Source organism: Podarcis liolepis (genome assembly GCF_965112155.1).
Source record: "Podarcis liolepis genome assembly, chromosome: 11".
Classification (NCBI taxonomy): Eukaryota; Metazoa; Chordata; class Lepidosauria; order Squamata; family Lacertidae; genus Podarcis; species Podarcis liolepis.
Genome location: NC_139565.1, coordinates 1938055 through 1955669, shown reverse-complemented (window position 1 = coordinate 1955669; position 17615 = coordinate 1938055). Strand labels below are relative to the sequence as shown.

General features: G+C 45.2%; 1 protein-coding gene across 5 annotated transcripts in view; it reads right to left on the bottom strand.

Moving 5' to 3' along the window:
• Positions 1 to 16102, bottom strand: part of GDA (guanine deaminase) — a 60568-nt gene extending 44466 nt beyond the window's left edge. For 2 of the 5 annotated variants that reach the window (XR_014516945.1, XM_083464961.1), the window contains exons 1-2: positions 15866 to 16096; positions 2401 to 2489 (exon numbers count right to left, since the gene is read on the bottom strand). Coding sequence is in view for 2 of the 5 variants with exons in the window: in XM_083464961.1 (XP_083321087.1) it covers positions 2401 to 2489; positions 15866 to 15973 (197 nt within the window). In the remaining 3 variants the exon portion in view is untranslated. Of the gene's footprint in view, positions 1 to 2400; positions 2490 to 4762; positions 4838 to 15865 lie in introns of those variants that run through there. The other 3 variants (XR_014516946.1, XM_083464963.1, XM_083464962.1) reach the window with 2 other exon arrangements.
• Between the last annotated feature and the right edge of the window lie 1513 nt (positions 16103 to 17615).

Here is a 17615-nt window from a genome sequence, read left to right as displayed (position 1 = left end):
ATTTCATTTCAGTTAGAACCCTTCAGTTCCATTGGGGAAGATGGCAGCTGTTATCACTAAGCACTAAATGCTGTCGACAGTTAAAAAGCACAGAAAAATATAAGGCCTTTGACCTAGTGAAAGAATCGCATAACCCTTGTGTGGATTGTGTCTATGATCTGAACATTGCATTAGATAAGTGTTATACAATATTTGCTTTATGCTTATTGCTCCTATGAGTAATATAATACTGATTCGCCTCTCTCATGTCTACTCCTGCTGTATTCCACACTTCCTGTATTAGTCTCAGCATTTCAGTCAATCATCACATGTAATTTATGAACATCCTGGCAAATACAGCGGTACATCGGGTTAAGTACTGAATTCATTCCAGAGGTCTGTTCTTAATCTGAAACTGTTCTTAACCTGAAGCACCACTTTAGCTAATGGGGCCTCCTGCCGCTGCCACGCCGCCGGAGCACGATTTCTGTTCTCATCCTGAAGCAAAGTTCTTAACCTGAGGTACTATTTCTGGGTTAGCGGAGTGTGTAACCTGAAGCGTATGGAACCTGAAGTGTATGTAACCCGAGGTACCACTGTAGTCAATTCTTTTTCTGGTTGCATTAATTCTGAAGCAGCCCAATCATAAACCAGGCCTCCATTATACTGAACACTTTTAATAAGATTTGCTTTCCATGATACTAGTAAATCTTGACAATCTTAACATTCAAAGAAAGCAAACCTGAACAGAGTGCAAACCATGATTATACGGCATTCTAATTTTAATGAACTTTTGCCGAATTGTGTGTCAATGTGTTTATCCTCTCAGCTGGATTTCAGAAGTGTGATCTGCACAAATGTTTCTTGCGTAACTGAAACATAGCCTCCTTTCTATTGCACAAGATGGTAAAACAAAGAGATATCATGCTGCTCTGCCAATTTCCCTCTGCCCAAGTCACCCTACACTTATTAACTCAGCTAGAATCTGCAATCAACCTGTTCTGGCCATGCTTTGTAAATGCAAATCAATAAAGATGAAAAATAAAAATCTTGCCATTTTAAAAGAACATTCTGTCTTCAGTACCAATTAACACCCCAAACCTAAATGCATTTACTTGAAAGTAAGGCTCACACCCTTCAGTTGTTCAGTTGTTGGAGCAGTACCCAAAGACTGGCTCTCTCTCAGGTAAATGCTTTGCACATTTAACTGTCTTCTGTCAATGTAAGCAAAATTTGTCAACAATGCCTAATTACAAAGCTGCTTTGGATGGGACACTTTGGAACAGAGAAGCAGCTGGGAAAGTGTAAAGTCAGGTGTTTAACATGTCTTTGGAACCATACAGCAGAAAAATGCTTAGGAGTACTGTCGCATCCATTTCCTCCAATGGGTATTCCATGTCATCATTTTCAACATGTAACAACATTCTTATTTAACGTTCATACTCAGCATTATACCCATCCCGCAAGGGAAGAAGATTGGGCTGAACGTCAAGGCAAAATGTTGATATATGAAGGTCAAACTGTATACAAAAAACAGTATTTATCAATAACATCGAGCAGAAGTTAAGGTGGGAGCCATAATATATGGTTTCCTTGGTTTTTAGAACATGAATAAATTTGTAATTGCTTTAATTTAAGCCAAAGGTCTCTCTAACAACTAGATTCTAACCCAACACCCTGTATTCCGCATTGGCAAACCAGGCGCTTCCCATTCTGGGAAGCCCACAGCCTGCTTCCTGCAACTGGTTTTCAGAGGCACATTTCTTCTGAAAACGGATATTCCACAGTGGACTATTTTGGAGGGGAATTTTCCTCCATGTACTTGAGCTCATGTTTGTGCATGCATTCCTGTTTAGCAGGTCTGAAGACAACTGGAGCATGACTTGTGAGTGGCAAGTCCCAGTTCAAATCTCAGCAGACCACATACTTACCCTGTTTGACAACATCAGCACCCCCACTTTCAAAAATATAGGGATACTATGTACAGTGGTACCTCGGGTTACATATGCTTCAGGTTACATACGCTTCAGGTTACAGACTCCGCTGACCCAGAAATAGTGCTTCAGGTTAAGAACTTTGCTTCAGGATGAGAACAGAAATCGTGCTCCGGTGGCACGGCAGCAGGAGGCCCCATTAGCTAAAGTGGCGCTTCAGGTTAAGAACAGTTTCAAGTTAAGAACGGACCTCTGGAACAAATTAAGTACTTAACCCGAGGTACGACTGTAATATATAGATAGTTGTACTAATCTGGCTGTTAGAACTGTTGTGGGGACAACAGGAGAAAATGCAAAGCAGACCAAACACTCAGAAAAGGTATTTCATAAATACAATTTGTTATCATCATCAACAACAACAACATTACTGAAAATGATAAAGACAAAAATATCTGATGACAAAAGTAAAATAAAACATAATGCATACTTATTACTGAGCTCTCGGATGTCAGATGCTTTGAATCCCCACTTCTTTGCCAGTTTCTCCTGCTCTTCGGCTGGTTCCAAAAATGCAATCTAAGGAAGTGAAAAGAGGATAAGGCATTCAAATGTTTGTTTTTGATATGATTCTGTGTGTTTCACGTTTAGTGTAGATTCACATGAAGGAAAATTAGTCAAGGCTAATTTTAAATAATTTTAAGTTACTTCATATAATTCATATTAAAGGTTCCACTTTATTCCTCTTCCAATATAATTCCAAACTATATAACACTGGTGACTTTAGTGTGATCTCGTAATTCAAATGCTATTTCCTGTAATCTAAAGTATCCTTGTGCTGCTCCTGTTTTTCATCTGTATTACTAAGGAATGCAACTCTAATCATGCCAGGGCAGACGTGGGGGCTCAGAGGAGCAGCGGAGTAACCAGCACATCTGCAGCCCCATCACTTGCACCAACAAGGGTGGAAGGGGGTAGGAGATAAACTTGTATTTTTGCTACACTAAATATGTTGTGACTTAAGATCCAGCAGATCCTTTGCCAGCCCACCTCCAGCCCTTCCCAGCCTTCCAAATGCCTTGTAAAGGCAGCAGGAGTTTCCACCCAACCAGGGGCGCCAACTTGAATAATATATTGGGGGGCAGGTAAGCCCCACCCTGCAGAGTTGATCACAAGATGCAGCACACACACACCATCTGAATGGCAATGCCCATCAACTTTGGGGAGGTACAGCCCCCTCAAATATTTTATGGGGGGGCAAAGGGATCTCAGCTCCTAGGAGTTGGCTCCTATGCACCCACCACGTTACTCACAGGTCCATAAAACAGCTCTGTGGCGCCAAAGTCCCCATCTGGATTCTTTGCAGGAAGCCATGAGCATGAAAGTGGTGTGAAGAGTGCTTTAAATGTATGGTGCATGTATGATCCCAGATAACAGAAAGTATGGTTTTTACCAGGAGGCTAGAAAAATAGTACACTTAGAGGCACTTAGCCCTAGGCTTCTCTCTTGTGGCGTTCCAGACACACTGGTGCTTTTAGGGGGAACTCTAAAAGGAAGACACTCAGAAATATACTCTTTGATAGGACTTCTGAATGAACAATATCAGAAAGAATAGCAGTTGTGTGAAGGAGCTTTAATACATATAATTATTAAATTTCTATAGTATAGAACTATATTAATATAGAAGAGGGGGATTAAAATGTTTAAATGCTTAAGTTAGGTCACATTAACTGAAGCATAATATATTGAATAGCTGCAGTGGCGTAGCGTGGGGGGTGCAGGGGGGCCGGCCGCACCGGGCGCAACATCTGGGGGTTAGGGTTAGGGGGCGCAAATCCACGGGTTAGGGGGCACAAATTACTTGCCTTGCCCCGGGTGCTGACAACCCATGCTACGCCACTGAATAGCTGGAAGTAGAAATCTAACTGCAGTGTTAAGCAGAAGTAACAGAATTTGTAAATATGTTCAGGATTGGTAACAAACAGATGTGGAGAAGGGCATTAGTGAACAAATGGCACAGCAAGAACAGCACACCTGTTTGGTTGTGCATCGGGACATAACAAGATAGTGCCAAGATGGCACAAGCAGATTATGAACTCCTTATATGCCATAAGGTGGAGATCAGGTAGGACCCATCAGGACAAGGAATTATGGGGGAAAGTCCAGCGTTAATCTTCAGAATACACAAACATACACTTGAAAAGGGATCATACCTCATCTAACTCCAACAATGCCTGGCTTTATAAGATTCTGTCCTACTAATTGGCCTGATCAACCAATTCGTGCTGTATTGGGGTAGTACAACTACTATTTGCTTAACGTGTCAGAGTATTAGAGTAGGTGGTACGTTCTGAAGTATTGCTTTATTAGAATTGTATTAATCAATATAAGAGTGAATAAATATTTTAAAAAGCATGTTGTATCTGTCTTCTCTTAAGTCCATACAAAGGGAATACTGGTGGTAACTGGGCACTGTATAACATTCTTTTTAGTACAATCAGACATTCCAACCATAACTATGAAAATTGGCAAAATCAATAATTGGTGATCAATAACCTGATTGGCTAACAACAAGCACAAGCATGGGAGACTCAAATTAGTATTAGCAACCCCATCCAGAACAGGCAACTGTTGAGCATGCAACCTTAGTCCTATGCAGTGGACATTCACTGCAAGATAAGAGGGTAGGATAACAAAGTAAAAAACAGAAACCAGCACAAAAGGGCAATTCCCACACGACTCAGGGAGTCAGAGGCAGCCAATGGTGACCTGCCCATACAGGCACACCCCTAACAAACTCCTAGCATTCCTCTTGTGTCACAATGCACAAATCACACACAACACCACAATACCTGCAATGCAACAGCCCTTTTGAGAAGTGTTTGAGCTCCCAGGAGAAAATGGGAAATGCCTCCCACTCAGCTTCTGTACACTAAGGAAGAAACTACAGTCATGGGGGGTGGGGGTGGGAACGCCCAGAACTCACACCCATATACCACACACCACAGAGCCAGCCCCACAGCAGCAGTCAGTCATCATGCACATCACTGGAGATTAGTTTTTCCCTCTGCCTTCTTTTTTATGTTGAATAATTTTTTTATTAATTTTTCATTAATAACAATCCAATATAAGCCACATTAATACAATACCAAATCATAATACAATTAAAAGAGACAATTATCCAGTTCCAAATTAAGCAATTTGGGGTGACTTCCCGTGTTCTGATTATCAGGAGATGATGATGTTATTCCTTGGTCCTTCTCCAGTCCTCTTAATCCAAGTACAACAGTTCCAATCTTAATTCTTTATTTTAACAGCCACTGGTGTGACAACTCTTGTTCGTGTTTAGCTATTCCATAGCCATTAATTTGCAAATGAAGTTTATATCCTGTAACTTTCTGTGTGAAATATTTGTTTGCATTCGTCCTTCGCTTCATGTTGTAATCAATCATCTTCAGCATCCCGCCCCCTCTTTCAAGGGCTGAATTCTCAATTACGCCATGGCCTCACGCCATCTTGCCTTTTCAAACCGAAAGTGAACTGGCATCTGACCATGGCTCCAGGCAGACTTCCAGCATTTTCTTCTTTGATCCTTTCCAATCTGCTAACAAGCTGGTGTCTTGCCAAAACCATAATAAATCAAAGTTAGTGCCCTCTTTAGAAGGTAATGCCACAAATTCTCACAACATTTTCACACAGTCTATTCATTCAAATAATCCATAAAAAATTATGAAGTTCTTGTTAATTCCCTCTTACATTCCATTAATAGTCGTAATCCATTGATAATTAGATTTCATTAGTAATTAATTCTTCTTCAGTGAAGGTTTGCCGAATCAAAAACAGCAAATACAATGTAGAGAGAGAACAAAGGCTCCCCTTCACTTACATTCCAATCCAATTATGACAAAAATACTTTCTAGATCAAAACCGTGCCACTCAGTGGCTGATTCATTTAGCAGGTTATCTTGTCTCTTTCGTCTAAAACATGCCTCTTTCTTAAGTCCAAATTCAAACCCATCTTAAGATAACAGAAGGCTCTCCACACACGGTTGAAGAGTTTCTGATACGTGCAGTGCTATGCACTCAGCGTCCCTGCCCCCTGCATTCCGTCAGAATAAGAGGCAGATATCAGATGATCTGTGAGTGAGAGCTCACCCACCCACCCCCGACCTGGGAGGGGCCTTGCAAGGATAATTACTCTCAAATTATCCTTAATTAGCTGCACAGCCGGCATCCACTATTATAGGAGCTGCTGTTCACCATGGCGGAAAACACCGGAAGTCCGTTCCCTCTGCCTTCAACCCCAACCTTCAATTATAAATGCTAGTGGCACAGGAAGCATCATAAATGCTCTGCAGGAACCCTGGTCTGGAATAACAATATATGTTCCTGATCAATCTCAGGGAAGACCCCTTCACTAGACAAAAGGAAAGGCCCCAAATGTAGCCAGACCAAAGCCAATGCGGAGGACAAGTGCAGGTGCTGAAAGCTTAGAGACCTTACAAAAATTGGCTTTTACGATATCGCTGCTGAAACAGACATACGGTGAAACGGAACAGGTGGGAGTGGCTGCAGAATTTTAAGGGAGCGGCTTATATTCGGGTATTGTCTTTTTTTCTTTTTCCCTTTTGAATTTTAAAGGTGCGGCTTATATTCAGGTGTGGCTTATATTCGGGCCAATATGGTACTGTCACAAAGTGTGCAAGGAGTCTGCATGGATCAAACAAGTCAACAGTCCCATGCAGGAACAGCCAGGAGCATCGTGGTCAGTGCTTGTGGTTAAGGAGTGGGCTTCCCTCAAGGCCTACAGAGATCCTTAACCTGGATCCTTAACCTGTAGGAAAGCGGACTATGGAGAGCATGGTGAGAGACAAAGAAAGCAATCAGCAATGGACAGCAGCTGGCACCATATGGCTCTGGAGTCTAAGTAGGTGTTTGTGAGGAAATGAAAAAGAAGGGCTGATGAAATCTGAGTGTTGTGCTAGAGCTCTCCACTAGCACCACTGGTAAGGAGGGGGAGAGATACAGTGACTATGAGTGTACTCACACTCACACCCCTGGAGGGCTACAGTGAAAGGCTCTGTGTAGGGTGACAGTTTCTCCTGCTTACTGCATCTGGGCTGCGAACCTTGCAAGGCAAAAGTGTGCATGAGTGGCCAGCAGTTGGAATGGTTGGAGTGGATGATCTGGCTTTTGCTGATGGAGACATTAGCTGCAAGTGGGGATGGGTGCCTCCCTTTCATTTGGACGACATTGCTGTCTGCTGTGTGTGGAGAATCTGAGAGCAACACAGTTATGACAAGACACTGGACTCATACAGTGAGACAGTACCTGCTCAAGGTGCTCTGTCTTGGCACCCCCAGTTGCTGGAGTGGAGTCTATTGCTCGCTCCTTGTGCCCCTGTTGTACAAGGTGCTCTTTCTCCATTGCATCCCATTGCCAGAGGTCCCCCTTATGAGCTCTAAGTGTTTGTGACAGGAGGCCTAAGAGATATAACCTCATACTAGGTGCCCAATCATTTGACTTTTGCTCTGCCAGCACTGGGTTTACACTGTATTTGAGTGGAGGTGTGCTGTGCTTAAGGGCCAGGTAACACCAAATCCGTGGCTCTTGACCTGCGTCTCCTGTTTTAATTGCAGTGCTGCTTGAATAGGATTATTTTATTGTATATGTTAATCATGGAGTTTATATCTTAATTTATGGTGTGTTTTTAATTATTCTGTATTTTAACAATGTAGTGCAATTGGTTTTTATATTCTGTAAACCACTGAGAATACATCAGTGGTTTGCAACGTGAGTCGCAGTGGGCTGCCTCTGCACCCTGCGCCCCTGGGGGTGTGCCCCACTTGCCTGCCCTAGGCAGCATTAGCTTACACTCTGCCACTGCAAATGTGTCCTTCAAATATTTGTTGTTTTAAAAAGTAAAGGGTAAAGGGACCCCTGACCATTAGGTCCAGTCGTGGCCGACTCTGGGGTTGCAGTGCTTATCTCGCTTTGTTGGCCGAGAGAGCCGGCGTACAGCTTCCAGGTCATGTGGCCAGCATGACTAAGCCGCTTCTGGCGAACCAGAGCAGCCCACGGAAACGCCGCTTACCTTCCCGCTGGAGTGGTACCTATTTATCTAGTTCCACTATGGCGTGCTTTTGAACTGCTAGGTTGGCAGGAGCAGGGACCGAGCAACAGGAGCTCACCCCGTCACGGGGATTCAAACCTCTGACCTTCTGATCAGCAAGTCCTAGGCTCCCACGTCCCTAATCTGTATCTTACTTGCTTACAAATATATCAATTGAATCATATTATTTGAGATCCTACTGTCCAAGTGGAGGCCACACACATACACTTAAAAGTTTCAAAAATCTACCCTTCACCTTTTCCTCTCGGGAATATGGGTTGGTTTCTAAGCTATATGGAGAACTATAGCAAACAATGTTGGGTCCTTTGTGTAGTTTAAAAATGATCTGGTAGGCAGGTTTAGGTTGACCAATATATGATAATTAATGTGACAATATCTGTATGTCTAAACCTGCTAAATCAGTTTCAGCATATATTAGGGAGAAAACAATTAAACTTGGGCATAGGTGGCATAACACACCTGCACAATCCTAACCCTAACACACTTGCACTTTGGCGTGCTTTCGAATGGCTAGGTTGGCAGGAGCAGGGACCGAGCAACGGGAGCTCACCCCATCGTGAGGATTCGAACAGCCAACCTTCTGATCGGCAAGTCCTAGGCTCTGTGGTTTAACCCACAGCGCCACCCGTGTCCCATTTGTTGTTTTAGAGGGGGCTTTATTGTTCATATGTTGCTGTTGTTTAGTATGTATTCCATATTTGAGTTTGAGTGGGCTCTGGAAGTGCTTTGGCTATGAACAGCGAGCAAGAAAGATTTTAAATAAATAAAATAAATGTTGCTGCTGTTGCTCCATCTCCAATGGAAATTCCATTACACCCTAAAAGGCTTTCTGAGGTACTGAGTGGTAAAGGTAAAGGTACCACTGATCATTAAGTCCAGTCACGGACGACTGTGGGGTTGCGGCGCTCATCTCACCTTTCAGGCCGAGGAAGCCGGCATTTGTCCACAGACAGATTTCCAGGTCATGTGGCCAGCATGACTAAGCCGCTTCTGGTGAACCAGAGCAGCGCACAGAAACGCCGTTTACCTTCCCACCGGAGTGGTACCTATTTATCTACTTGCACTTTGACGTGCTTTCGAACTGCTAGGTTGGCAAGAGCAGGGACCGAGCAACGGGAGCTCACCCCGTCGTGGGGATTTGAACCTCCAACCTTCTGATCGGCAAGTCCTAGGCTCTGTGGTTTAGACTACAGCGCCACCTGCTGATACTCAGTTGTAAATATTTGCTGCTGGAAATAATAAATGTAATCTGTAAAATTATCTAGTAACAGTTCATTCAAGGTAACAAACAACTCTATTATTATTATTATTATCATTATCATTATCATTATCATTATTATCATTATTGTCATGCTTTGGCATATGCATGCACACTACACCATTATCTAACAAATGCATATGCTTTATAACTCAGATCTTCTAATGAGCAATTAAAAAATGTCACAGAAATGCTGGAGTGAAGCTGGGAGGAGAATGACTAATACCACTTACTGAACACAAAGTAGAAAACAAGAATAAGTGAAGGAAAGACAAGCATGCAACACCAGATGGGAAATGTGGAAAGCAGGCTTGTTGTCATGGAGGAAGAGCTGCCTATACAGTATTCATAACAAGGCAACTTTAAATAGTTCCTTTCAGGATTGGCAAAATGCATCATATAAATGTCACTTTAGGAAGAAAGAAAATATTTAAAAAGCAAAGAGGGAAGAACAGTTATTAAGAACAAGTTGTAAAAGGTTAGGCTGTTCAGATGTTCTGCTTCTTTCGTAGGCCACCCCAATCGGTCAACACTATTCCAGTGAGGAAGGGACGTGGGTGGCGCTGTGGTCTAAACCACAGAGCCTAGGGCTTGCCGATCCGAAGGTAGGCAGTTCAAATCCCCACAACGGCGTGAGCTCCCGTTGCTCAGTCCCTGCTCCTGCCAACTCAGCAGTTCGAAAGCATGTCAAAGTGCAAGTAGATAAATAGGTACCGCTCCAGCGGGAAGGTAAACTGTGTTTCCATGCATTGCTCCGGTTTGCCAGAAGCGGCTTAGTCATGCTGGCCACATGACACGGAAGCTGTACACCGGCTCCCTCGGCCAATAAAGCGAGATGAACACTGCAACCCAAGAGTCGTCCATGACTGGACCTAACGGTCAGGGGTCCCTTTACCTTTACCTTTATCCAGTGAGGATGATGAAGCAGGGGTCAGTTCACACATGCATGTTCAATATTATTTGATTGCCCTTTTTTATTCACACATTTGTATCTCTGCCAAAGCATCTGCTTAGATCTGCCAATGGAGAGCACTGAAGTAAGTGATTTATTGTAAAATATTCTACCCAGTTGTACTTAGTATTTTATCAGGAGTCATTTGTACACAAAACATACAAGTTTAAAACCAGAGCAGCCATCAAAAGGCGTTCCATCACTTCTCAAAACTTTGCCAAGTCTCCAGGAGACCCTCACTGCTTATCAGCAAAGTTGGTAAGATAATGTTTGAAGTTAAACCATAATATACAGCCCATGTATGTGTCTATGTGTGCATTTGCATTTCTGCAGTTCTCTGAAATACTTGCTTGCTACTGATTAAAAGGCAGCCAAATGATCAGTAAGTTTACTGAGAATGATACAAGCTGTTCTTGTATTGTACAAAGATCACCATAAGAGCCGCCCAGGCGAAGCACAGCGAGTTCCTGCCAACTGAGTTCTACTCAGAGTAGATCCACTGGAATGAACAGGCCTAAGTTACACATGCCCATTAATTTCAATAGGCCTACTATTAGTTGAACCAGCATTGGATTCAGTCCAATAGTGTGGGGTGGGGAATACAGATATATTTTTATTTTTTCTTTTATTTAGCTTTGATTGGGCATATTTTTTTTCCACAATAATATTTATTATTTTCCATACATAAACATAACAGAAGAAAAATTTAACAATAATAAAGGAAAAAGAATGAAACGGAAAAAAGAAAAAAGAATGTAAAACATAAAATAAAAAACATAAAAAACATAAAATTTTATGTTTTCGGAATACAGATATATTTTTATCCCTGAATATAACAAACCTGAGGGGGGAGGTTGGGCTTTCTGGCACTTTTATGCCTTCCAGGCCCCCCAAGGTCAGCTTTAGGTGCTTGCATTTCACTTTCTCCCTTCTACAGGCCACAATGATATACACATACACAAACATTTCCCATTTGGTGGGACAAGAAATTGCAGCAAATCGAAATAAAACAGCTGTTAGGAACTTAGTTTGTCATTCAACCCATTAAGCAGTACATGTGGCTCCCTGGAAGGCAGAATTTAAGAAGCCTCTGGCCACTCTGGAGTAACAAGCCAGGGCTTGTTTCCCCAAAGCTTGGTTTCATTTTTCAGCTGCTGCTTCCTTGTGTAGCTTAGTGAGCATGTGGAGTGGTGCAGCCCGGCAAGGCTTTTGGGTTCAGAGACAACACCAAACCATAGCCGGATTCCTGAGGGTTGTGAGTGCTGACAGCCACTCCCTGGAAGGCCCTTTCCATCTGGCCTGGGGGGCGGGGTCCAGGCTTACCTTGCCCTACAAAAGAGGCTCCTGCTGGCTGTGGGTGCTGAAGGCCCCAACGTTTGTTTAATTTTTAACATAACTATGTACTTTTTTGTTGTTTTATAAAGTTTGTATTTGGTTCTTAAGGGGAGAGGGTCAGGGCTGCCGGAGTGGGCCCAACCAACAGAATGGCTGGGGCAGGTTCCACGGGGGGGGGGGGGGAGAGAATGCTCTGGGACACTCAGTGATCACGGGTAGGAAGAGGAGTTACGCTAAGACCAGACCATGTCATTACCGAGGAAGCAGGCTTAGTCGTTGTTTTAGGACTATCCCTACCTCCAGGTCTGGTCTTGACTGGAAGGATACTTGAATCAACAAGGGAGACCCACATGACCTGAAGGTGCTGCTGTGCAATGCCAGGTCAATGATTCATAAGACAACTGCCATCCATGACTTGATCATGGATGGAGGACTTGACCTGGCATGCGTGACAGAGACTTGGTTGGATGAAGCAGATGGGCCTGTCCTTGCCGTTGCTTGTCCACCAGGTTTCTCTTACGCACAGCAACCCAGGCCTTGTGGGTGGGGAGGGGGGGTTGCAGTGATTTTTAGGAAGTCATTAGTTTGCACCAGGCGTCCTACTGGGAAGACCCAGTTCTCTGAGTGAATGTTCTGGAAGTTAGGCAATAGGGGCAGTACAGGATTCCTTTTGCTATACCTCCCCAAGGATTCCCTGCCCGAGCTGCCCGAGCTTCTCCTTGAGACACCTAGTTTGGTTGTCCTAGGGGATTTTCACATCAATGCCAACACAACCTTACAAGGGGCCGCTCGGGACTTTGTGGAAAGCATGGCCTCCATGGGGCTGTCCCTGAATAAGTTTGGCCCAACTCATAGTCGCGGACATGCCTTAGACCTGGTGTTCACTCTATGGATGTGGGTGAATTGACACTAAGTAAAAGTGAAACAAAGAAGTGCCATGGTCAGATCACTTCCTGGTGCAACTGGACTTCTCCATGACCCTTCCCCTCTTCAGGGAGGTGGGACCAATTCAGATGGTCTGTGCCCCCCCCTTAATGGATCCAAATGGTTTCCAGAGAGTGGTAGGAGATGCTTTATCCCATGTTGATGTTTTTGGGGGACAAGGGCGGGCATGTGTGGGGGACTCCCTGCTCCTGAATGGGGCAACTGTGCCCCTGAAGGAGCAGGTGCGCAGCCTGGGAGTCATTTTGGACTCACAGCTGTCCATGGAGGCACAGCTTAATTCTGTGTCCAGAGCAACTGTCTACCAGCTCCATCTGGTACGCAGGCTGAGACCCTACCTGCCCGCAGACTGTCTTGCCAGAGTGGTACATGCTCTGGTTATCTGCCGCTTGGATTATTGCAATGAGCTCTCATGGGGCTACTTTTGAAGGTGACCCAGAAACTACAACTAATCCAGAATGCAGCAGCCAGACTGGTGACTGGGAGCGGCTGCCAAGATCACATAACACCGGTCTTGAAAGACCTACATTGGCTCCCAGTACGTTTCTGAACACAATTCAAAGTGCTGGTGTCGACCTCGGCCCAGTATACCTGTAGGAGCGTCTCTACCCCCATCATTCTGCCCGGACACTGAGATCCAGCACCAAGGGCCTTCTGGTGGTTCCCTCACTGCGAGAAGTGAGGTTACAGGGAACCAGGCAGAGGGCCTTCTCGGTAGTGGCACCCGCCCTGTGGAACGCCCTCCCATCAGATGTCAAAGAGATAAACAACTATCTGATGTTTAGAAAACATCTGAAGGCAGCCCTGTTTAGGGAAGTTTTTAATGACTGATGTTTTAATGTACCATATTTTTCTGTGTATAAGACTAGGTTTTCCCCCCTAAAAATAATGTCCAATATTTGGGGGCATCTTATTCCCCCATTTTCTTAAATCGGAGTCCACCAAAATAGGGGGCATCTTATACGTGGGGGCATCTTATAGACAGAAAAATACAGTATTTTTTCATCTTTGTTGGAAGCCGTTCAGAGTCGCTGGGGAAACCCAGCTAGATGGGCGGGGTACAAATAAATTATTATTATTATTATTATTATTATTATTATTATTATTATTATAGCTAAAACAAGCCACATATCATAAGTCAACACCACACCATGACTTGTCAGAAAACAAGCCATGACTTAGTGCCACATGCAAATTAGACCAGAGTATGTAAAGCAAGCTTTGCAAAGCAATCTTTACAATTATATGAATTGTGGCAGAAATAGAATATGTGGTCATGTCGTAAGGAAGAAACAAACTGTATTAAATAACATGTTACAGTCAGAGCTGCAAAAGTAGGTATCGTTGCTATTCAAAGCATCCATTTATTAGTCACTGCAATCATTCGAAACTGTATGGAAATGCACAATAATACACTCCATTAAGCTTTTAAAGGAATACTTATCCATGAATGAGGAACATATATTAATTATGTCTCTTGGTTAAATGAATATTAACTAGACAAGAGATTGCTGGCTCTAAAAACATATAAGCCAAGATGGTCAGAGCAGCAGAACCCAGAAGATCTGTGTGGGTCTACTGGTTGAGCAAAAATTGTTGTTGGAGGTTGGCCAATGAAAGAGGAAACATCTTAACAGTATTTAGAGAATCTGTGAAAAGGTATGCGTGAAATGGCTTTCTGCAGCATTTTATATATGCAATAAAATAGCATTAAGCATAGAAGTCATGTACAGTGGTGCCTCTGGTTACGAACTTAATTTGTTCTGGAGGTCCGTTCTTAACCTGAAACTGTTCTTAACCTGAAGCACCACTTTAGCTAATGGGGTCTCCTGCTGCCACCGCGCCGCTGCTGCACAATTTGTATTCTCATCCTGAAGCAAAGTTCTTAACCCGAGGTAATATTTCTGGGTTAGCGGAGTCTGTAACCTGAAGCATCTGTAACCCGAGGTACCACTGTACTACTTAGGATAGGAACAATATGTTACGGTCAAAGCAAGAGAGATGAGGACACAAATCCCCCCAAGAGATACTGGAAAGGCTCCTTGAAGCAACGTCTTTTGTAACCAAGATTCCAGGGGGGGGGGGTTTAAAGCTAGTTTTGAGGCCATATGTTCTGAAAGCTATTTATAAAAAGATCTGCCGATGAATCATCTCGGTTAATTCTCATCTTTACAGGAAGCAGCTTACAGAAACAATGTGATTATCTGGAGATACTGTAAGGATAAAGTCATTTTTTACCACAGAAAATTAGTATCATAGAGGCCATAATTTTACATTTCAAACTTTCACAAGAAAAAGATGTGTGTAAAAATGTATTGCATGCCACCCCTGCTTTTATATTACTAAAATTACTGAAGCCTACAAAATTATATGAATATCTCAAAGACATGTTCCCAGGTGTATATCTAACATCACCCAGAAAAACCCATAATAAACTACATGCACAACAATCTTCTATTCAACTCCATCAACACAAGCTGTTAAGTACTTGAAATATATGGATGGAAAAAGACTTGCAAGTGCTTCACTGTTTTCCAGGCATATTTATTTAGTATGGTTTCTAATCTGTGTTAGTATGTAATGATACATGATCAGAGAGCAGCAGTAAATGGTTCATAATTTCTGTAACACTTCTGTTTTGGTGCTTTATATTCGCTGCCTTGAAAACAATCTCTCAAAAGGCTCGCGAGTTCATACTGCGCCTGAAAGGCTTCCGAGCACTATGGAAGCAGACCTGGGCATCGCCGCTGCTCTTTTGGCACTTGGCGTCATCGACTGGCATCGCCCTATTAATAACCCTACAAAGAGCTTCCTGAAGACCATTTTGAGACGGTGGCACATTGCGGATGGGCTTCCACGCTGCCATCTTCCTCGCCCCACTTCCCTGGTGGTGTTTCCAGAGCCAAAGCAGCACCCGGAAACTGGGAAGCCAGCGAGCGGGCTGCTTCGCGATTGGGGGCTGTCCCGGGGAAAGTCCCGAGTCGGAGTCCCTGTCCAGCACTCCTCGCTTTCCTGGCCCCGAAGCCCGTCTGCTCCGAAGGACGCCCTCCTGCCTCTCTCTCTCCCCCTCTCGGGGCGGCCTCGCTGTCTTCCCGCCCAGCCGCGCGCTCCGCTTATGTAACCCTCGGAGCAGCGGGACACCGGAGCACGGCGCCTCCTCCCGGCCGGGCACCTTTCGCGCTCGGGGTTTCCCCCGCCGCCGCTCCTTCTCCTCGAAGCCCCTCGCCCCCCTCGGCCGCCCCGTCCCGCCTGGTCTTCGCCGGCTCGCCCGCGGCCGCCCACGTGCCGGGCAAGGCGGCAGCCGGCGTCCCCCCGCCGCCCCCCCGCCGCCTCACCTTGCCGCTCTGGTCGACGCCCAGCAGGTGTCCGGCGCGAATGTCGAGGGGCGAGGCGCGGCTGGAGTGCGCGAAGGTCCCTCGGAAGAGGAGCGCCAGAGAGCCCATGGCGCGCGCCTCCCTCGCGCCCTCGACGGCACCAGCCTGCGCTCCTCCCGGCCTCCCTTGCGGCGCAGGTGGCGGCGGCGGCGGCGGTTCCTCCTCCTCCTCCTCCTCCTCCTCCCGGGAGCCCGTCCTCCTTCGGGGCCACGAGCAGCTCCCGCCGTACCTGTCGCCATCTCTCCTCTCGCCGCCAGCGCGCCTCGGCCCGCCCCGTCCAGGCGCCTCAGCCTCTCCCGCCGAGCTCTCGAAGCCGCTGTCCCCCCGGGCGGCCGAGGACTGCGCCCAGTCAGAGCAGCCGGAGCTGAGCCCAAGGGCGAGGCTGCTTCGCCCCTCGCGGCGCCAAGACGGAGCGGCCTCGTCAGGAGCGAGCCCGGAGACAGCGAGGCGCCTCTCTCCCACTTGGCCTTTCTGACCCAGGAGGCACACAGTCAAAATTCCCACCGGTGTCCCTCAGTCGTAGAATTGTGCCTGGAATTTACCTGGGCGGCAGATGATTTGGCTTCTTGGGGGAAAGGAGTTGGATAAAAAGGATATCCAGTGGCTTCATCAAGTGGGCTGAAGCTTTCTTCTAGCCAAAATTTGCCCGCACGGTGCCACAAAACGTGAGGGGGCAGCCAGCGCGCCCAAGCCAGCTTATGCCTTCATCGTGCACTTTCAAATTGTGTATACCGTAGTTCCTTACTCTCCGTATTGTGCAAGGCTTCACCCTGTCGTGACCGCTGTTTACAAGGGGAGTAGGAGCTGAGGAAAAGAGCCTTTCCCATGGAACTTGTACAGTACACATATTCCCCACATCCCAGGCCACACCTGCAGCCAGACAAGACGAACCTCCATGACTGCTCTTCAAACCACGTCTTGTGGGCCAGATGCTGTATGCTGCTCAATCTCCTGAGCTTGCTGTGGGCTCCATTTGAACCTACAAGTCTGCCATGGTGGAGAAGATACACTAGTCTAGTCTGTAATTCTATCTGCCTGCCCATTTTGAGGCAGCTGTGAAAAATGCAAACTCAGTGCTAGGGATCAGAAAGGAACTGAAAATAAAACTCTGGTATGATGCTGCCATTGTACAAATCTATTGTGCAACTGCATTTGCAATGCTGCATACGGTTCTGGTTGCCTCGCCTCAAATGGGATATTGTAGAGTTGGCAAAGTTCCAGAAAAGAGCAACCAGAATGATCATGGGGATGGAGGAAAGGCAGAAAGGTTGCAGCATTTGAGGGTTTTCAGTTTAGAGAAAAGGCAAGAAAGAAGGGGGGGGGTGGCACGATAGTTTATAAAATTATGCACAGCATAATGGTTCTCCCTCATAACACTAGAGTTGTTAAAGTTCAAAGGACATGTTTCTCTTAACCTAGGAGAAACACGTGCTACTGTTTATCTGAGTTGAACAGCATATTTCAGCTGTTAGCTGCAGTTCAAGGACTGTATCTGCCAGTTTTCCTGGAATTAATGAGAAAACTGCCAAGGACACGCTGGGCAAACCATCTAGTGAACTATTAATTTAAGGCCAGGGCATGAGTGTAACAGGTTTAAGCATACTGTCCTTGGGTCGTCTTATTTTCATGTATTAAGTTGCTGCAGTGCACCATTCACCCAAGTATGGTTTTGATTTATTTTATATTTGTCATTGATGGTTCATGGTGCCTT